The 21,893-nt window shown below is 42.2% G+C and overlaps 1 protein-coding gene across 12 annotated transcripts in view; it reads left to right on the plus strand.

Moving 5' to 3' along the window:
• Nucleotides 1-21,893, plus strand: part of BCAS3 (BCAS3 microtubule associated cell migration factor) — a 297,010-nt gene that overhangs the window by 74,684 nt on the left and 200,433 nt on the right. For all 12 annotated transcript variants that reach the window (XM_038157808.1, XM_038157814.1, XM_038157812.1 and 9 more), the window contains exons 15-16: nt 3,926-4,190; nt 18,810-18,960. In XM_038157808.1, the coding sequence (XP_038013736.1) occupies nt 3,926-4,190; nt 18,810-18,960 (416 nt within the window). The remainder of the gene's footprint in view (nt 1-3,925; nt 4,191-18,809; nt 18,961-21,893) is intronic.

Consider the following 21,893-nt stretch of genomic DNA (forward strand, 5'->3'; position numbering starts at 1 on the left):
CAGCTTAAAGGCCCCACGTGGATCTCTCACTGTGCCCACGTTGCTTTTACACAGAACTGAAATCAGTGTTGAGGACATGGGGAGACGCAGTTGGGTCTGTGTGGGTCTGATAAATCATATTGTGTAGACCATGATTTTATTATTTTTTCATTTATGTTTGTTGCTACATCATTTCCTTAATTTTCTCAGCCAAAAAAATTCACATACAGACCAGTTTTCTAATTTATTCTGACCCTTACCTCCTCGGGACTGCTGCTCTTTCTCATTGCTTAATGATACTGGTTTTTTCTTTCTGCCATCTCCCTGCACAGCATAATTCAATACTTGAGTCCTGTGCTTCAAATCGGGGTGTTTTTTCTCTGTGACACAGCACAGTGGTCATGAACAGGTCACGTTCCTGTTGCAGCACTGCAGGTCCTACTCTCCAGGTTTAATTAAATGCAGTAAAATGCACAAGAATATACAGATTGCACCTGGTGTAACTCCACACGACTGCCAGAGGGGTGGTAGGAAGGGAAAAAAGAGTGCTAGGAAGATCAAGATGTGGTTTATTTCTGATCATCATTATTCAAACCCAAGGTTCAGCATTGTGAGGTTGGTTTTGTGTTATGTGAATTACCTGGACACAGTCCTGTGCCGGGTGCTCTGGGCTGACCCTGTTTGAGCAGGGAGGTTGGACCAAATGAGCTTCTGTGGCCCCTTCCAGCCCAACCTGTCCTGGCATTCTGTGGTTCAGAAGTTATTTTTTGATCTGTACAGTATTGAAAGCTGATCCTCAGCGGTGCTGTTGACATGTGCCATGTCCTTGGAGGACTCTGTGTATTAAATTACCTGACTGTGTCACTCAGGGCAGGCTCGGAGTGGTAGCTACATTTTAATTCAGTTTTCTGGAGGATTTTACATCACAATGTTCAAAACATGGGGAAATAGAGAAGTGGAAGTTAAAAAGGAGCATAGAAGAGTAATTGGAGAGAAACAGGAGAAGACAGGAAGCACATTGACCTTTTGGAGGATGTCCAGGGGAGGCCACCAAAATGTTTAGAGGGCTGGAGCTCCTCTCATATGAGGAAAAGCTAAGAGAATTGGGATTGTTCAGCCTGGAAAAGAGGAGGCTTTGGAGTGGTGTAATTGTGGCCTCCTGAAGGGAGCCTGCAGGAAAAATGGAGAGTCTAGGACTAAAAAGAATTTGAAAACATCTTATGGGTTCCCAAATTAAACAAAATCTCAGGTCTGTAACTCCCTTTACTGGTCCAGACAGAAGAGGATAGATAAAATTTTAAAATGCAGACGTGAGTATTAAATGTGACACTGACCTTGAGCTATAGAATAAACTTTTTATCGTGAGAGATCTGGTGTGCTTTGTACTTTATTAACATACATCTGTAAACACTATGGGGTCTTGATTGATCTTTGGTATCTAAACATTACATCATAATTAACAACAAATCCAGAAATATGTTATAAATACATGAAATAATAGTACATTAACCTAAAGAACAGCAATAAACTGCAACGCTTAGCATAAACTTGAAAACCACTAATGGGCCACTGTGCAGTTTGTTTATTCTCTGAGCAGTCGAGAACTCGGCGTAATGTACAGGAACGTGGTGGGGAACAGCACAGCCCAGGGCATAATTTATAGGGCTGTATTCATGGACACAGCTGATTTTTGAAGTTGTTTCTGAGGCTGCCACGATGAGCCTTGTCCTTTCAGCCTGGTCCATGCCCTCTTCCAGTTCTCCTGGAGAGTTACGGGCTCCTTCGCGTCGCACAGATGGCTTTGTCCTGGCTTGATGTGAGCGTGTTTAATTCATGCCCTTGGAGTTGGAAACAGTCTCTGAATCACCTCCTTGGACTGCCTGTGGTTCTGCTGCTCCTCCTGGATCTGTGAAAGACAAATGAGGCTGTTTGAGACCAGTGAGCAACAGGTGAATCACGTGGAACAGCAGCTTCCAAGATACTCCTTGCCACTGCTGAGCAGGGTTTCATAGCTCTGTTCCTGTAAATCTGTATTCATTGCATGCTCTTCTGTCAATGCTTTTTTCCATGTTTTCCTGAGCATGAGAACCCTTCTGCCTTTGTGGTTTCAGCCGTGTTCTAGGCAGCCATGGCCACGATGCCTGCTCTGACTGCAGCCAGTGCTCAGGAGCGCTTTCTTAAAGAGAGCCTTTGGGATTACGGAGTTCCACACTTTCTTCCTGTAGATCAGGAATACTTTTTTCTGTGTAATGTTTACACTGAGGAAAAAAAAACATCCTGTAGTGATTGTTTCCCAGTTTCTTGGCTGGGGTTGTCATTTGCCAGGGCTGTTGTGTGTAGTTTCTGAAAGAACATAACCCTCAGGGTGCCAACTGGAAACTGAGTACTAAAGCAGAAACACACAGTTTTGTTGCATGCTACAGTGAGATGGAATTTTTTCTCTGTCATCTCATAGTTCTGTTGTAACTGAGACTGGCAGTTTCTACACAGTTCATATGTTTGCTTTTGACCGGGAGAATTTGCCACTTTAACAGCAAGTACTGAAAGTCTCTTGGTGCCATCGTTTTCCCTGACTCCACGGCCTTTGGGGTTTTTTTTGCAGCCCCTTTTAATCCCTGTGGGGTCTCTAATCCCTTCTGAGCAATCTGTTCAGGTGAAACACTTGGTAAGCAAACTCGGAGCTCGGAGTGCTGCACTGTAGGTGTTTCAGAGCTGAATCCTGAAGTGCCAGAGCTGTCAGGTTTGGGGAGCTCGCTGAGCTGCCTCGTTTGGGGACGTCACCAGGACTGAAAGGAGCAGGTGTGTAGCGCTGGTTTTAGTTGATCTCGGTAATGTTGATGAAGCATTTTGTGTAATGACAGCCTGTCAATCAAATATCTTGTCACAAGTCACCAGACTTAAATCCTTTTTTTATCTCCGAGGCTTCAGGCTCGGTTGGAAAGTTGCACTTCGATGAATACTTTGCTGCTTTTGTCTGGAATAGCTGGAGTGCATTTCTGGAATATTTGTACAGATTTTATCAGTATTTACTCCAATTTGAGTACCTAGTGCATTGTAAAACTGGCTTCAGTGAAATCTTAAAGAATTTTATTTAGTTTATGCTGTATAATAATATAATGAAAACTAATCCTTCATCTATATGTTTGTTTGCCATGGTAAATCCCACTTGTGTCCATGGTTCCTTTTAGTCAGCTTTTACCTTTAAAAACATTTTTGGAAGAATTGTTTCAGGACTTTTTTTTCTCTATGATAAATCTTTTTAACTTCGACTACTTGTTTTCTTGAGTTGTCTGCCAGGACAGGCTTGGAAACAAACTTTAATCTCTCTTTTAAAGCATTCCTTCAGGAACAAGAATTTGCTTTCCATCAAAGTGTTGTGTAAAGCACACTTGAAAGAGAATTAAATCCTTCTGGACTTCGTATCAATGCAAGAAGTAACCATAGTGGAAAATGTTTAACTGTATTTTTATATTTGCTACAAAACTGACCATTTTAAGCTAAAATAAGACTTGTGCCAGTATTTGTCAAAATCAGGCCCAGTGGTGAGATCTCTCTCTCTTCTTCTCATCCCTCCCTTTTCCCGTTTTTGGGCAATCTCTGAAGATTAAACAAGCAAATACAAAACATGTAATTGAAACAATTTCCCAGCTCTTTTTAGAACAAAATTCTGTTTGAAAACTACATCAAGATCTTGTGGCTTTCTGCGGCACTTTGCAGCACGGTTTGTTGTCATAATCTCAGAATATTTTGAAAAGTACACAGAATGTGGAACTGTGAATTACAGTGTATATACTAAGTTCATTGTAAGTGCACCAAAATTCAAGTTATTGAATAAATGTGAGGGTTTTTTTTCCCATTTCCAGTTCAGATTTGCGTTTGAGACATGACCCCTGTGTTGGAGGTGTGCACGTTGGTGGTTCATTCCCCTGTCACCCCTTTTTTCCAGGTACAGGATATCTCCTTCAGCCACGACTGCCGCTGGGTGGTGGTCAGCACACTCCGAGGCACTTCCCACGTTTTCCCCATCAATCCCTACGGAGGCCAGCCCTGTGTCAGGACTCACATGTCCCCACGGGTGGTCAATCGCATGAGCCGCTTCCAGAAGAGCGCGGGGCTGGAGGAGATCGAGCAGGAGCTGACGTCGAAGCAGGGCGGACGCTGCAGCCCCGTGCCCGGCCTGTCCAGCAGCCCCTCTGGCTCACCTCTCCATGGTAAATCCACTTTCTTTCCATCATGAGGATAATAGGAATTTCATTGTAGATACTGTGCAAAAATATGTGATGCTTGCAGATACTGCAGGAATGGGCCAAGGTGGAAACATTTCGGAAAGACAGTTGTAGTTTTGCAGCTTGCTTTAAGTAAACTATTAAAAAAAATTCTACTCAAAACTGAAAGATTGGGGGTCTTTAGGATTCAGGTTTTGGTCTGAATCAAAGAATTTTATTGCCTAAAATTCTCATTGCTCGTTGGCCTTGATGATCACAAAGCACATCTGGATATCTACAATAATACTGCTTGGGGAGAAATGTGGGAGCAAGGCAGTGGGAAGCTGATGGCACAGATTGTGTCTACTTTGTGTGTGTGTGTGTGGGAACAATGTGACAAATAATGTGTTGTAAAGGTAAAACAATCTGTAAGAATTGATCTCTCCATTCTGTTCCTGTGGTGGATGTGCCTTGGAGAAACTCAAAGGATGTGAAGGGGAGCTTCAAAAATGGTTCAAAAATTACCAATGTCACAGCTTTTCCAGTTTAGCTTTCCTTTCAGCCTTCCTCTTTCATGAGGTCTGTGCTAGAAGCTGTTTTACTTGCATTCAGGATTTGCTGCATCCTTATGCCTCCTTTCTGTTGAGAGTAAGTCACAAGTTCCATGGATATTTGAATAGCAGTTTGTTTGGGGTAGCCACCCTTTTCCACTCTGAGAGTATTAAAAATGGCCAGGAACAGTCCCTCTTCCCTAATTATGAGTAGGATTAGGAGCTCTTGTGAAAGCCCAACTATGTGCTGGGCTTTCTGCTATAGAGAGAACCTTTGTGGGATTTCTGAATCAAAGGAACTGTTTTATGACTTGGTGATTATTAAGGGAACCAGACTTGTCTCAGAACAACCCTCTCTATTTTTGCCTTTCTTTGGACTTCTCTGAACAAAGGTTTGTGCGTGGCTGTTCTGGAGCCATCCTCTTCTGCCTGGAGCCACTGGAAGGCACCCAAAACGTGCTCTGAACTTTCCTCCTCTTTGGAGACGGTTGTGTATCCACCATTTCACTTCCTCTCATCTCTGTACAGCAGCTCAGCCTGAAGCAGGCTGGGGAGTGCTCCAAAGGTTTGCTATGGCACATCCAGCTACTTGTAACTGTGAACATCATGGAGAGGAGAGGAAAGAACTGTCAATTTGTGTGGCTATCACCCAGCCAGTTCTATTTTCTGTCACGGGAAATTGCAGTAAGTTGTTGCCTTTACAATCCTCTGAGGAGCATTTGAAGTTTTGAATAGATTTGACACTTTTTAAAAAGAAGAATCAGCAGTTTCAGGATGCTCAGAGGTAGGAGACAGGCATGCATGGATGAGTCACAGAGCAAGGCAGCAGCTTTTAGGGGAGTGTCTCAAGAGTTCTGGGGCTTCAGTTTGCAGATGTCTGTCTTGAAAGATAATAAATCAGATTTCTTTCAAGATCTCTGTGCAGTCATCACTGCTTGAAAATTAGCTCTGTTTAAACAAACAGCTCCACTGGAAGTCTGCACATGGGTGCTGAGAATTAAGGCAGGAAGGTGGCTTTGATTCCTGGAGGACTTCACACAGATTGTGCTCATCACTTCCGCAGTGCAGAAGTTGGACATGTGCTATGATTGTGTGTTGGTAACTTGCAAAGCTTCATATGAACGTTTTCCATGAGAAATTTGTGGGGATTTGTAGAGGAGTTAACACAGATGCTTTAAATAATTTAGGGAAAAATAGTTGTGCTTGAAAGAGTCCATTTGGTAAAATACTGTAATATTTTCAGTAATTTTATTGCTGCTTTTTCATTTCAGTAATCTTTTAGTTCCCCTGGCTGAAGGCAGGCAGGATATTGAACCCTATTCTAAGCTTTTTATAAAAAGCCATTTATCATCAACTTGTAAAAGACCCCTGAAGTTCGGAGCAACTTTCAGCAGAGGGACTCTGTGTGTGTGTGTTGTGAGCAGGATTAGTCAGAGACCGATCGTTATTTTAATTTGTGAGCTAAGATGTGTTTACTCGGATTGTAACAGCTCCTTACCATATTAGAATGTTAAATTATTGTTGTTTGGAGGAGTCGCGGCAGTCTGGTGACAGAAGTGTAAACGAGTGCTCGAAACAGAAAAGAGCAGTTCTGGGTTTAATTCTTTGCTTTACTCTGCTCTGCAACCCTTGGTGAATTTTATTCAGCTGATTTTGTCTGTCAGCTCTCTGCTGTGTGACCGCAGTAATAATCTCTGTGTTCCCCGCGTGTGGAATGACTTTAATTTTGCAGCTTTCTTCAAGAAGAATAACTGTTATGTTCCTTAATCACCCCTGTGAGTGCAGATGATTACAATGGAAATAAAGCCAGAGACCGTGTCCTGGAGAGCGCCATTGCTCTGGGACAAGGTGTTGATTAAGTGACTGATTCAGAGGAGATTGTGGCAAACTGGAGGATTTTTCTGCGTGGAGTCATGTCATCACGATTTTCCTCTTACATCTTTTCCAATTTTCAGTAAACCCTACATTAAAAAACTGCTTTTAATCTTTCTGCTGTTATCTGTCTTATCTTCCCTTCTGCTTAGCAATTGTAACTTATTGATAGCAACTTGTGATTAGCTTTTTGTTCTTGCAAATATTTTCAGAGCTCGGGCTCTGTCATATTTTTCTCACTTGTTTTTTACCTCCTAGTCTCAAAATGAAACTGTTTGCTGTGTATATAGTAGCAAGGCAATCTATTTACATTGTGTTGGAGCACCCTAGGACTGTTTACCCACGCAATGTCAGCCTTTGCTGGGGGCAGGAATGATTTCATTTCCAAATGAATCATTGTTTGGCTTTGTTCTTTCCAGCAGAATGAAGTAAACTGTTAAATAGAGGATGATAAAGAGATATTTCCCTTGCACCTTTTATAGCCGACAGAGATTTTGTTTGGGCTGTTCAGTCTGTTAATGCAGCGAGGTTGTATTTTTGTCATTCCCTTGGATTGCCAGAGTGTGTTGTCAGGAATATCTGAGTTATGTCGGGATCCTTTTATGGGCTTTTACTATTATAAGACTATTACAACATCGGTTGGTTGTTGGGGTGAACATTGGGGTAAAGTATGGCCTTATGTGACCATTTCACTTGTATAAAATTGGGTTTATGGTCCTCACCTGTCTCACAGGTATGCTGTGAGGATTAAGGGATGAGTCCTTAAAGCAGAGCTGTGTCCTTGTTGTTGCAAACTTCTCCTGTTCTCTTCAGGACTCATATGAATTGCAAGGAGCATTTAGCTGTAAAAATGCAATGCTTTACTCGGATGGTTGAAAACTACACATAACTCCAATTATTTTAATCCTGAAAATTAAAATTTACAGAATGTTATTAATTCTTGCACCACCAGTAAGTGAAATAAAGTCTGTGTAGCTCTGCTCGCTTGGTTTTCTCTGCTGCTGGCTGCAGGAATTTCCAGCACCAGAACAAATAATAATCCACTAAGTTAACATTGGATCTACAGCTACACATCCACACCTACTAAAAATATTCTATAATAATATGATACTCTCTGAATTTGCCTTGCATTTCATTGGGGATTGAAGTATTTATTTATTTGCCGAAAAACTCTTCATAGTGTGCCATGGTTCTGTTTCAGATTTAATACCGATGCTGAGAGGGAGTATATAAATTTAGAATTATTAAAAAACCATGTTGTTCTCCATACAGTGTATTCAGGCTTGTATTTATCTCTTTATAAATATCTTAGTATGGCACATTTTTCATTGCAAAATCTTTGCTAAGTTTAAAAATCAAAAGGTCTTCTCTTGCTTTTCCTTCATTTGTCACAATCGCAGCATGATTAAAATCCAAGCGTAAAACTGGAAGTTTGATATACATGCAGCCTGAGATGCTTTACATATTTTCACGTTACTTTTCACTATTTCCCAGAGTGAAACTCCTTTTACTAGAAGAATTCTTATGGGAAAGCAGAGTTGAAAGGACTGACATCATCAGCCCTTCCTGAAAAACAGATTGGTTTCCTTTAAGTAACACTCACTTAAGAAACCACCTATTTAGAGAGAGGCAGACAAAAATAGTTTCAAAGAAAATTAACTGTATAATAACTTAAAACACTGGAGGGCAGTTCCTTCACGAAACGCTGTGAACACGAACTGATAACGGTTCTTGGAAAACTCTCTATTAAGTTTAATTTTTCTCTTTGTAGCGTCTCACGATAGAAACAGTTTGCGCGGAAACAGCAGAGCGAGCTGCAGCATCGGCCCGCATTGTTTCCTCGTGCTTTTAACGTTCCTATTTGTGTCACTGCCGCGTTTCTCCACAGCGTCACACTCGGCTCTTTTTAAATTTAAGCGTCATTTCAAATAATTTCGAATAATTCCTTTTGCAGCTGCGTTTCTCAGCGCAGATTTCTCCCCGGACGCGCCGGCTCCCTCAGCGCTCCCGCCTCACCCGCCGCGGCCTGCAGGGGGCGCCCTCTCCCCGGCCATGGCGCCTCAGGCGGGGCCGGCCCTGAGGGGGACCTGGCGTGGAACCGCCGTCACTCGGACAAATGGTGGCGATGGGGATAAACCCCTCTCTTTTTCACTAATCCAGGCTCTGAGCTGCTTGCATAGGCATCGTAAATATTTATTTATTAGCAAATAGAAACCCTCCACATTCTCTGTGCTGCCTGAAGCATCGAGCCATTCTCTTCGCACCTTCGCCCGAAGTTTCTCTTCAAGGTTTTAAGGCAGTTGAGAAAAAAACCAAAATTAATTTACCTGGTGGGAATTTTCTGCTAGTGACTTTTAGAGATCATTCTGTAATTCTGTGATGAGTCTTTCTTTCTTAAGCAGTCCTGGTGTTGGTGGTGAAAGGTCTCACGTGTAGGGCTGGGAGAAGAGGTGGGAAGAGCTGGAATCACCAGTTTGGGAAGCAGCCAGCAGCTTGCTGGGTTTAAGGAAGCTGTGTTTGCTGTGTTTTAGCTGCCTTTTCCCCCCTCCTTCCTCTTTTTTTTTTTTTTTTTTTTTTTTTTTTTTTTTTTTTTTTTTTTTTTTTGGTAATCGGTAGAGAATTAGTGGAGTGAAAGAAGTGGGTAAGTGGGTGGTGTATTTTGGATAGTTTCTGAAGTGGAAGGAAAAGATCCATTCCCTTCAGATAAGTAGGGAAGTAGACTGATAAATTCTGTCACAAGGGAAGTTCGTGTCTGTATGTTTCTGAAGCAGGTTTTTGTAAACAGCATAGATCGAAGACTGGGGCATGTTGGTGTTGATATTTGAAAGAGAAGTTTCAGATATTCTGGATAGATTGAAAATTGAAGGAGATGGAAATCAGAAGGGAATTGCAGCTCTGGAGATAGGGAGTGTAAAAATCTGTGACTGAGTGATTTAGCACAGCAAATGCTGTAGCAGTGGTCAGAGCAAACTGTTTTGGAGAGGCTGTGGGTAGACAGACAGAGGGGAAATAATCAGCAGCACACAGGAGACTGATGGCAGAGATGGATCACGAGGTGAAGGGAAAGGGGAAGGCAGAGGGGAGTGGGATTACCACAGATGTGAGCGTCCCACTGAAGTTTTCCTGTCAAGATGGATGATTTCAGTCTTGGTAACATCAAATGGAAGGAAATTTTGAGAGGGTCAAGTGCTGATGTGTCAGAGTCAGGTACTGAGGGAATCCATGAAGTGGTAACTGGAATTTTAAGTGTTTATCTGAAAACGACTCACTGAATGACAGTTTGTAATTCTATGGTTATTTCAATTGTTCCTTTGATTACTCTGTTTTAGTTTATAGTAAACCCATATTTTTCCATCTGTAAATCTCCCCAGCTAGCCAGGTACATAAAAGACAGGCTAGTGCATTTCCTTTTTGTACACTGCAAGTAGTAAAGACATCCTGCAGTTGATGCCGTGCTTTGATCGGGTTTTGCAGTTGCCAATTGGAAACTGATAAATAATGGTATTAATGATCCATGAGAAGGAACATGCTCGACTTTACATTTTCTCAGTGCCTCAGTTCAGACAGTTAGGTACACTTGTGTGCAGCTGAAATGAGTGTGACCAGCAGAAAAGCCATCACTAGGATTGAGATTTGGAGTAACAGTGCAGCTGAAAAGAGTTGGTCACTGAAAGAGTGACACAGGAAAGATTGTCTGCATGGTTCATGGCCAAAGCACAAAGGGGAAAGGCTGGAATTAGGTCGGGAGAAGAGAGGTCTAGCACAGGGGAGACACTGCAATCCAGACATTTGTTGGTGGGTCAAGGAATGTAAGTGGTTCAAGGGAGCTGCCATCAGTGAAATGACAGAAAGTAGCTTTGCTCACCTGATACAAGCCTGTAGTATGTTGGATCAGAAGGTGAGAAAGTAGAATCTAGAGTTTTTCAAGAGACTGTATCAGCTGAAGGAGGAGGTTTAAGTATGGAGGGTGTTGCATGACAAGGGAGGTTTGGCATGAGGGAAGGTGAAAGCATGTGAAGCTCCGAGTAAGTAACCAGCGAGGGGAAGGAATGGGGCAAGAGCTGGTGGGAACAATCATTTTATCTGATGGACATGCTGAGCTGAAGCCCAAACACCTTCTACTTCCCCTGGCTGTGGGTATTCTGGGAATCCAGGGCTGCTCCCTGTTGTCTGCAGCCTGAATCAGACTCCCTGTCTATATGATTGGTGATGGATTATGCAGTAAATGGGTGTTGCCCTTGCTGCCCTCTTTTTTTTTTTCCGGTTTATTATTCTTAAGTAAGGCATTTAATCAACTGTGCATCTTTGGTAGCCTGAAAAAATGTAAACACTTTATGGAAAGAAACGTTAGCATTAAGATTAGAAATAAAATATACTTCTATCTTTTAAAAGGTTTATCTTTACCCTTAAATATGCTGATTGAGCTTATTCTTTTTCGCTTAGCCCTTGTGGGCTGTTAAAATCAGTTGCTCTTTCCCATCTCAAGGAAATGCATCTTTGACACTTCTCATGACCTGAGTCACGATGCTGTCACAGAGCCAGAAAACATCCTCAACGGTCATGGGTAAAAGAGCAGAGCTGCCAAGGGTGTGTGGTGGGTGCAGGAGGGACAGATTGCTTCAGTTCCTATCCTATGGGTGTTTCAGACAAGCCATTTATTATAATTACCCATGGATATTATTATCAAGTTCTCAAATACAGTGGTTCTCAAGGCACTTTTTTTTTCCCACATAACTTGGGATAAATCTCGTGTGTTCAACCAGGATTGAATTCAGATGCTGAAATATTTGTTCTTATGGTTGCAACCGGAGGGAAAATAAGGCAGGGATGGAAAGGTGAGGATAAAACAATCACAGATGTATTAACATGTAGTTTATCAGCAAAATAAACAGTCTTTTTATACAGTTAGCTCAGTAGTTAGCTCAGCCCTTTGGGGAAGGGGCTGCCATTAAACTTTCCCTATCTCCTCACTGAACCCATTTGCACACAGACATGTCCTTTAGAAATTCCCAGCCCAGTTCATTTTGCAGTTTCTATGACCAGCGGATGGGTTTTTCTGACTGTGCTGTCTCAGTACAAAAAACCATTAAGCTCATAAAGATAATTTCATTCTGTATCATTTGGAGGAGAAGTCTGAGACACCAAAATTTTCCAAAGTTTACAATGCTGAAGCGTCTCGGAGTCGTTCTGAAAGAAGGCTTTGAGTTGAAATCTGTGCTGATCTGAGTTATGATGGATGGACACAACGAGGGGCAGCAATAGTGCATTCTTGTTTTCTCAAGCGCTTCATCATTCACCAGCAGACAGTGTTAGCAAAATTCCCATGTGCAAGAAATCGGAGCAACGGAGCCTCTCCCCAGCGCCCGGAGGCTGCCTGCACGATAACCTCATTAGTGCAGTGTTAGTCTGAGCTCAGAGAGCCCTGGCCTCTCAAGAGTTTGCAAACTCCAGTCCAGAGCTGTGGTAGCCACAGCCTGCGGCCCAGAGCTGGCTTACGGCCGCCTGCTGGGGAGGGTGGCACTGCTCCTTGGTGCTTGTTTGCAGCGTACTGCGCAGCTATACCTGTAGTAGTTGTAAGAAACTAATCTTGCACTCTTCCCATCTGGAGAGCCGAAGGTGCAAGATCTGTTTCAAAGAGGATGGACTTGGCCCTGGTCTTTGCTGGAGAGGACCCAGCAAAGGGTGGCCAGATTGGCTGTTTTGGCTGGTAACACCATCTGGAGCAGCCCAGCTGAAGCGCTGCTGCCGCTGCCTGCGCAAAGCCTGAAGCCAACAGCTGGCAAACCAGTTTGGTTGGGTTTATTTCGAGTTTTGCCCATACATGGACTTGAGCCTTGCACAAGTAGTATTTTTAGTTAAATAAATCCTGAAAGATGATTATTATGCCAGACTTGTGTGTGTGTGATGGTGGAGGGGTTGTTCTCTAAGGAAATCCATCTTTGTCCAGGTAGAGGCACAGGCAGCAAAGGGGTCATGGGAGTTCCTTCTCTGCTGAGCACAAGAGGAGATTGTTGGGTATCAGTGAGTGGGACACTTCATAACTGAGGGACAGAGTTCCTGAAACTGGAGATAGTAGAAAAACTCCAGAGGGAGGAAGGGACTGTTATGAGGCCATGTTCAGATTTTGAGTGGATGTTGCTGAAGTTCAAGGAGCTCGGGTGAGAGGGCAGGGGGCTCTGTCCCAGCAGCGACCGAGACACTTGGGCTGGCGCTTGCGCGTCTCTGCTGAGCGCTCTGACTTTGGGGCTGTCACCATCACATGCCTGGCCTGGATGCAAGCAGAGAGCAAGCTCTGCTGTCTTAGGGTGACCGTGAGATTTAGTGCAGCTGTGTTTCCAAAGGTTCCATATCAAACGGATTTAAATGTTACAAAAACAACCGGCTGCGTTATTTTCCCCCGTCCATTCCAATGGAAGCAAGTTAGTGATAGGTTTAGCTCTGAGTAGCTGCATGATATGTGTACAGGAGCTAAGACACAATATTCCTCCTTTAATGGGTCTAATTGTACTGGAAATATTGAGGTTTAGGGCGTGAAATGAGTTTAAATTTGATAGGACACAATTCAAGGAAATGGCAATGTAACTTTAATTGAGAGGCGATCGTTAACTAAAATAATTCATTTCCTGACTTTTTCTAGGAAAATGTCTAGCATCCTACAAAGAAAGATAACACATGTTGGACTGAATAAAACAAAACATGAAAGCAAAAGCCCACTTTGGCAGTAATTAGGGCTCGTGGTGCTGGGTGTGTTTCCCGGGCCGTTACTGAGTTTGTCTGTCGGGCTCTTCCAAGGACTCCGTGAGCCAGCATTGCTTCCGCTGGGTTCTCTGCTCGGGTCACAAGGCAGCGTTTCTCACCAGGGCGCTGCTGTTTCCTCTTCCGACTGTAGTAGATTACAGATTATACTGGAACATGTCTGAGGAAAGGTCAGAAACGAGGGTGAAAGTCTTGGAACTGAAGCTGGGAAGCTTTCCATTCTCATCCGGGAAACTTTTTGTATTGAATAAGAAGCAAAGCAAAATAAACCACCACATCCATGACACTTCTGTTTTTCCTGCCATTTTTTGCCTACCAGTTAGAGAGGATTTTATTTCCCTTGCATTATACAATTAGGGAATGTTTAGCTGAGGAATCCTCAGTGTTACACTAAACAGAAATAATGGCCAAACATGGTTCATTTTCCTGTAACTTGGCCTCCTCATGATTGCATAGCCTGGAGTTACTGCATTTTTATTTACCAAATTATAGATGTTTATATGTAGTGTTAATGTCAGTAGACTTCGTGGTACCCTTTGAAATGGAGTCTGTTAAATACTGGAAGATATAAAAGCTAATCAAGTAGGGTTTGAATTTTAATGACACTGCATTACTAAGCTTTTTGTATTGGAGTAATGGAAGAAAAATGGAAAAAATCAACATAGAAGCATTTTATTATAAGGCTGAGAGGTGCTTGATACCACTTTAGTTTTTCAAATAAAGTGTATAGAGAAGCTAAAATTCTTCTGATCATTACTTTCCTCCCAGAAAAAAAAATTGTCTGGGCCAAGTCCTCTTTGCTTTGCTCACTGAGTTTACACCAAAGAAAATCCTGCAGCCCTTGGAGACATGTCGTACACATGCTGAAATTTACCAGCTAAAAGGGTTTCATTTCAGTTTGTTGATAAGTTGGTGTTTGCATCCCGTAGGTGTGAGGGTGTAGTTTTGGTTTTAAGCTTGGCTGTGATTTAGGAGCTCCATTTCCATGCAGAAATGGGATCTGTGGTACTGCTAGATTCAAACTCAGTTGGAATCTGATAAGAAATTATTTGGCTGCATTAATGTGGTGCTGAGCGTGGACTCAAGAGCAGAGGAACAGGGGCTTCCTCCGCATCATCCTTTCAGGATCCTCTAAAGTCTTTTTGCCACATTGTGTTGCTGCTGAGTGCACTCCTTGGGGCTGGGGAATGTCCCTGCCGAGCTGCATTTGGATGTCTAATTGTGTCAGTAGTGCCAAAAATCAGGGTGTTTCTCCTCCTCTCTGCTCAGAGATGATCTCTGACAGCAGTGCCCTCAAGAGCTCTGCTCAAACGCTGACCAATTTGAAACCTGGCCTGAATTCATCAAGGCTCTTAGTTGATCAGAAGAGGACACGTAACTGTATTAATTGCTTTCAGTGCTTTTTGAGCAGTGTTAGAAGCTTGCAAGTCTTGAATGTTTTCCCCTAGACGTAGCTTTCCTTTCTTACCCAAAAATAGATTGAAAACTTTAAAAAGTGTGATTTGATCAAATGTTTTAATCTCATTTTCAGGCCTACAGAGTAACTTACAGATTTAACATCTGAGGTTTCTGGAGAGCTGAGGGTGTCTGCCCAGGGTTGAGGAGGGAAGCGATGCTGTGGGACCCCGAGCCTGCCCGGCCATACCTGGGAGAGCTGCTCCTGATGGCTTTTCCACAGATGTCCAGCTTTGTCAAAGCCCACTAAATCTTGTGAAGTTTATTTTCCTTATAGCATCTGTATTTTATAATGGTGCTTTTAATTTGTTTTTTCTTTGTCTGCTGGGATTTCTTTTGTCCGGGCCTTGCAGGCCTCCCTTTTTTCCTCGGTGGAAGTGAGTCTGTCAGTGATGGCCGCTCTGGGAATACAGCTCGGCCCGGCGGCCGCTCCCTCCCTCTGACAACAAAGCCCATTGTTGTTTTCTTTCTTCGCTTTTATCCTCAGCTTAATCCATTTCTCCTTTGAGTGTCAGTGGAATAGAATGTCTGGAAAAGAGCGGCTCGGGTTTTGGGGGGATGAGATGGTGGTGCTTTCGCAGACTCTCAGCAAACAGGTCCAAGCCCAATGGATTGGGTTTTCAGCGTCTCAGTAGGCAATGTTTGCCCAACGTGAGGCTGCACGTGCAAATAAACTTGTCATTCTCCAGAGCCATGGTATCTTCAGCTTTTTGGAAGTCCCTTGGTAAAATTAGTAAGAGATTTACCAGCCTCGACTGGCTTTAATGTATCCCATGCACAGCTCTGATAGGAAAATCTCCTCTAGGGCAGCCCATGGAAACACAAACACTTGACCCCATGCCTTGCACGGGGTCCCGAGGGCTCTGGGTGATTACCAAGGGAAAGTGCCTCCTTGCTTGGGATGCTCCACTGGAAATGATCCCTGAGAGGACACGTTTGCCCTGGAATTGTGGTGGTGATGATTGATTGCAATAAAAGCATTCCTGGGGTAGTCTGTAGGATGAGATCTGTGTGTGTCAGTCTCCAGCCATTTGCAGTTAAATGCACTGTCCACATGTCGGGAGGTAACTTGAGTTCAGCATTCTTCTGGATGAAAAATACTGGATATTTCTACCAGACTTAAACTTTGGCTTATTTGTTGCTTGTCCTCTGACAGTGAATCAACAACGGCTTGAGCTGTAGAAATAATGTTGATGCTTGACTGCATTCTTTGTGCTCTTTTGGCCTGATCTGACTGTCCTGTGCACACACAACTCCTGTTTGCTGCAGGAGTTTCCTACTTGGAGGAATGGAAGGGTAATTTTTGGGATTCCTGGATGGGTAGAGCAGCACACTAGAAAATTAGGGGGTTTTCTTTAACCTTAATCGTCCCCACCATCTTAATACTATTGTAGTCAGATTTACAAGAACAACTTTCCTGTCAAAGATAATTTCTCTCCTCTTTGTAGCATTCCAACTTTTAATTTCTGACTAGTATCACTTTTAATTACAGTTTTTTGCAGTGAAGCAACTGACTGTTGCAGCAGAAAATGCAGGTTGGCAGGCAACGGTTATTGTGACATATGTTTGGAATTTGCAGCTTTTCCATTTGTCACAGCAGAATTTTTTTATCATGTTTGTGCTGTGAAGTGCTGTGCATTCTGAGGTCTGGTTTAGTTAATTTTTTATTGAGGTTTGTATACATCAGATTTGGCTATCCTTCCAAATACATAGTTACAAATGAAATGCTTGACCTCCTGATGTTTTTTGGTTTCTTTCTCAAAGCAGAATCATCTTATATTTTAGTCCCTTTCAGAATATCTTTTACACATTTTTATTCTTTTTTTATTGTTTAGTACTTTTTTGGGGGGTTTAATTATGTTTCCTTATATGTGAGCCTAAGAATTTGTAAGATGTTGTTCCTACAATTAATAAAACGTCTGAAGGGATGAGATAATCCTGCACTTTTCTAAGTATCCTCAACTTGTGTGGAAGCAAAGCAGCTCATCCTTGTGTAGGAAGGACTTCTGTAAATTCCTCATTTCTCTGCATGCAAATAATCCATGGAATCAGCTGAAGGCTTTGCATATGGAAAACCACATGAAGCTGGGAGCAGAGGGCACTGAGACATGAAATGTGCCTGGAGAGGGGACAGGGGGCTGTTCCAAGGCAGCCTGTGGATCAGTCGTTCAGAGTTAATCATTAGATTCTGAACAAGTAATAGAAAACAAATTACAGACTTTTGGAGCTCCCTCAGTAGATACCTTTGGTGTTTGCTGTGCCCATGTGAATCCAGGGGAATATGGGAGAGGGAAACACTTCCAGAGAGGCCTTGGCTGCAGGAGCAGTGACTAATGAGACAATAATGCACAGAACTATTCATATGCCTTTCTGAAAAAACCGAAAATGCATTATTACACTAATTTTAAAAAAATTAATTGCATCTCAGTCTTATTTAAAACTGAGCTGGGGTTTTTTTCCCTTTTCCTTTTTCTTTGTATTCCAGGTTGGAGCAGGAAAATTGCTATTAATGAAATCTGCTCCCTGGGAACTTCAATAGGCTTGTTCTTCATTAAAGCCTTTCTATTTCTCTTAAAACGTATTGATGGATGCTCAGGCCAGATACTTATCACAAAATACACTTTGTAATTTCATCATTTCTGTTATTGTGCTTCTCAGAGACGCAGAGGTCTGGGGGCTTTGCAGAAAAACCCAAATAAAACCCCCAAGCTTCCAGTTATATAGTATTAAAAGAAGGGTGAAGGAAGCATTGAGTGTCTTTAGGATGATGAGACATTCATTAAGATTTTTCCGCCTTCCTTTTCCTATTTTCTATCCATCTGAAGTACCATTAAAGCTTTTCAGGCAGCTTCCTGTGAGAAACCCTTTGCTGTGCTGTTTTTCTTCCTTGAAAAAAGGTGGCTGCTCTTGAGGCAGATTGTATGGATTTGGCCTGGGATTTGTATAATATCTGTGTAGAATGCAGCAGTTGTTTAGGAACCTAATTCCCAATATGGTTCCCTTTTGATTAAGAACAAAGCCAGCGTTTCACAGCATTATAGGAACACAGAAAAACAAGTTAATGATCTAAACCTTTTAATTCATGGTTGCTTGTCTATTTAAAGTACTTTTGATTCTGCTATAAACAGACTGGCCCCTTTTTTTGTTTAACTTCTTTCTTTGGTTTCTTCACATTTCTTTCTTTACTGTCCATGAAATTTGGAGCTAGTTTCCTTTTCCAACTGAAGAATGAAAGGTTGTGACTACAGAGTGATACAGCGAGTAAGAAAGCGTATCCAAACTGGGCGTCCATCCAGCACAGACCTCTTTGAAATCAGCTAAATTTAGGGTTGTTGAGGGCTTTTTTGTTATGTTTTCCCTTTCCTTTTTTTCAGTACCTGTGTTTCATTTTCGTCTTTTTGAATGAATATGAAATTTGTTACTTTTTTGATACTTCTTGGATTTTGACATCTAGTTTGGCATGGCTTTATTTGACATAGTTACGTGATATTTCCCTCCAGCCTTAGTTCTGCAGATGATTATTCTGTATGTCTTTATCCGTCGAGACAACAAAAGCGACCTTTTCAGGACTTCCAATTACCAACACTGTATGTGGTACTTTAGGAAAATAATTCCCTTCCAGCTACTCCTTTTTTTTTTAAATAGAGAATTGGAATCCAGAGCTTGTCCTTCAAATCGAACTCAAAAACTTTTCAGTGAACAAAACTGCCAGGCAAGCAGCAGCAGCAGCAGGAATAATTTCCTCTGCATGGAAAGGAATCCTTCCTTATCCCCACATGTAAAATTAGTAATTGCTTCTTCCATTGTAATTTTTTCTTTATCTGAAACAAAGATTATTTAAAAAATTTTTTTCTTTTATTACAACAGCAGCTTGTTTGTGGGTAGTTTTGGGGTTTTTTGGTCTTTTTTATCTTACTTCAGGCAGATGTAGAAATGATAAATGAAGAAAAAATTCCAGTAATGTGTTTTATTGCATCTCTATCCCATCAAGGTAAACTGAACAGCCAAGACACTTACAATAACTTCACAAACAACAATCCCGGGAATCCTCGGCTCCTGCCTCTCCCAAGCCTGACTGTGGTGTTGCCTCTTGCTCAAATCAAGCAGCCAATGACGTTAGGGACCATCACCAAACGCACAGGGTAAGTGCCACAAACCTTCCTCAGCCTTTATGATTCATGGGGAAATCATTTGTGTTATTCGTGAGAATTAGTTTTATTCTGTATTTTCATTTCAGTGTATGTAATTTAATAGCAGCAGAAGAGGGGTGGGAGGAAGAGGAGACTGAAAACATCAGATAAATAAATATAACCTGAAAACAAACCTCTGTAAACTCAGAAATATTCATTTGGGTGGGTCAGAAGACATTTTCACACCAGGAATTGGAGTGAAACATAAGCAGAGCTGTATTCAATCAGAATAAAATATGGCTTTACTTTTTTCCCCAAGTTTGTTTATTTTGATTTCCAACCTTTTCTAGCAGAAACGATTTTTGACCATCAGAGCTAGAAAGACAGTAAGCCAGGTTCAGCAGAAAGGCAAAACTTAATCCCACTGTTTTCTTGACCTTATTTTTCCTCTGTTGCACTGTTCTGGACTGGGTGGATTTCCACTCCAGAGTCAGCTGCACTTTGGTACTTCTCGTGTGCCATGATAAAGCACTTCAAAGTATTTCTCGGGAAAAGCTTCTCTAAATATATATATTAGAAGATTTTATGAGCTTCGTAAACCATAGCAATTTAAAATAAATTAATACTGTCCAGCAGCTGACATTTTTCTCTTGCTTAACTTTAAATATTCTTTTATTGTAATTAAAGCTACAGGGTGATGATTATATTTTTCCTCTCTCATTTTCTGGTTGTTTGAATTCCTGAATATTTTCCAGTTAAAAACCTGATCGATCTGTTAGTTTTCGGAGGGCTTTTACATTTTTAAGGAAAGCAGATCTGAGCATGGCACGTGGTTGGATGAAACAACTGCAAGTCCTGCAGCTTCCTAACCTTTTCCTGCATTTTGGCAAACACAGGCACTGCCTCCCTTGCTTCAGTGCTTTCTTGCTCCAACCCTGCTCGTGAGGTGAATCTTCCCTTGTGTTTCATGAACAGGGAGTTATTTTTCAGGAATTACACAGGTATTCCCTCTCTCCCTGTGTAATTCCCATATTTGTGCTGGAGTTTTACATGCTGTAAAATCCCCTGCAGCTCTGGGTGTGAGTGCTGGCAGTCGGGAGCTGGGCTGCGCGCGTGCGGATCCCTTCGTGTCTGTCCAGCAATCCACTCCTGGCCTTGCCGTGAAACGGGAATTTCACGGGGCTCGTCGAGCCAAACGTGAGCCACAGACACACAGCTGCCCCAAGCACAGGGAGAAATTCCTGAACTTCACAGATAATTGGAAATGGAACTGAAGAAACAGCGAAGAAACACTTTGAGGGTCATGTTGAGGTTTAGCTTCCTCCACAGACACATTTCAGTTGCTTATTTCTGCCTTTTCAGTTTTCTGCTCAGTTTAAGCTGAGTGGAAACATTTTGCTGCTGCTCAGGTGAATTTTGGAAGCATATCCAGGCGTGATCCTGGGTGAGGACAGGGAGGGAGGTGGGATCAGGGGGAGGTTGTCACAGGGCACGAGGCCACAGTTCCTCAAAGAGGGGAAATACCAAAAACCTGACTTGAAGAATATGGCCAGGGAAGGACAGAAACAGAAATGTGGGCTCCCAAAACTGGAACAGACACTCAGAACCAGGTGGGACACGGCAGAGAAAGAAATTAAAAATCCACCTGAGGGCCTGCCAGGGGAGGTAGATAAAAGGAGTAGTGAGGAGAAAGATTTGGAAAAAAGCTCTTGGTTTACAGCTGTATTTAAAGGGAAATTCTTTACAAAGGTTTCCTTAATGCTTAGTGTTATACCAAGAAACCTTTCCAAAATTATTGCAATTGTAATAAGTCTGCAGTATTTTATTTAATGTTTTATTCTTAAACATCTAAAACATATTGGAGTGTTCATATTTGTAGTTTTATGGTAAATTATACTATTCACAAACTGTCTCTGTTCCATTTTATGTAATTTTTAAAACTAATTAAATTTAAAATGCTCAATGAGGCTTATGTAAGGGGGGAAAACAACAGTCATGGGAAATAGCCTGCTGTGTAAATAGAGTTTTCATGAATGAGGATCATAATTTTCAGCACAGCCCACGTAGCCTTGTAACGGTAAGCCGAGAGCTTCCTTCATTTGTTCTGCATCCAAAATATTTGATGAAAGTACACAAAATTTACATGAAAAGCTGTTATTTATAAAGCGGGGATTTAAGAGGAATGCCTAGGATCCAAGAAGCCTGGCATGCCTAAAATGACCAAATTGAGACAGCAGCCTTAACTTAAACCTCCAGGGGGCAAAGCGTGTGTTTAACATATTTAACATCTGCCCTCATATTTCTGCAAACACATAGCACTGGAAGCCTGTGCAGTGTAAGATTTCGACAGGACAGGGACCATCTGCCTCGCTGGGAGAAGTGTAGGAGGCATGTATTACTGCAAATGGCAAAAGACAGATGTATTTACACCTACATGGTCAGCACCTCTAAGCACTGCTCCGAGGAAACAAGGCTCTTCCTTGGGAGCAGCTGCTGAACCTTGCATTGTGCAGCCATCAGAAAAGGAGCCGGGCTCGGCGTCGCTCACCCCTCCAGTCGCTGCTCAGCCGCCCTCAAAGACTCCTCTGCCGTGCTTGTGACTCTGAAAGAATTCAAAATTTAATCTGGTGCAGCACGTTTAAGCGAGGCTCAAATACCAAATAATTAGAGGGCTGGATTTGTCTGTTCTGTTCGCTCTTAACATCAGCTGCTTTAATATTAAATCTTCATGAAGTCTTGTAGATTTTATTAACCAAAAAAAAATCGAGTTGGGGTTTGCTCTGCCAGTATCCAAGACGGCAAAATATTTTCCAGGTACTGAAAGGGCTGATCAGTGCTCTTAATATCGTGTGTCTGGAGCAGAGCTGCAGAGCATGTCGCGTTGCTTGACAGGTGGAATGGCAGTAAATTTTTTAAAAGTGCTCCCTGTAGCCCTATGGGAATGA

This window comes from Motacilla alba, chromosome 19, assembly GCF_015832195.1.
Source record: "Motacilla alba alba isolate MOTALB_02 chromosome 19, Motacilla_alba_V1.0_pri, whole genome shotgun sequence".
Taxonomy (NCBI): Eukaryota; Metazoa; Chordata; class Aves; order Passeriformes; family Motacillidae; genus Motacilla; species Motacilla alba.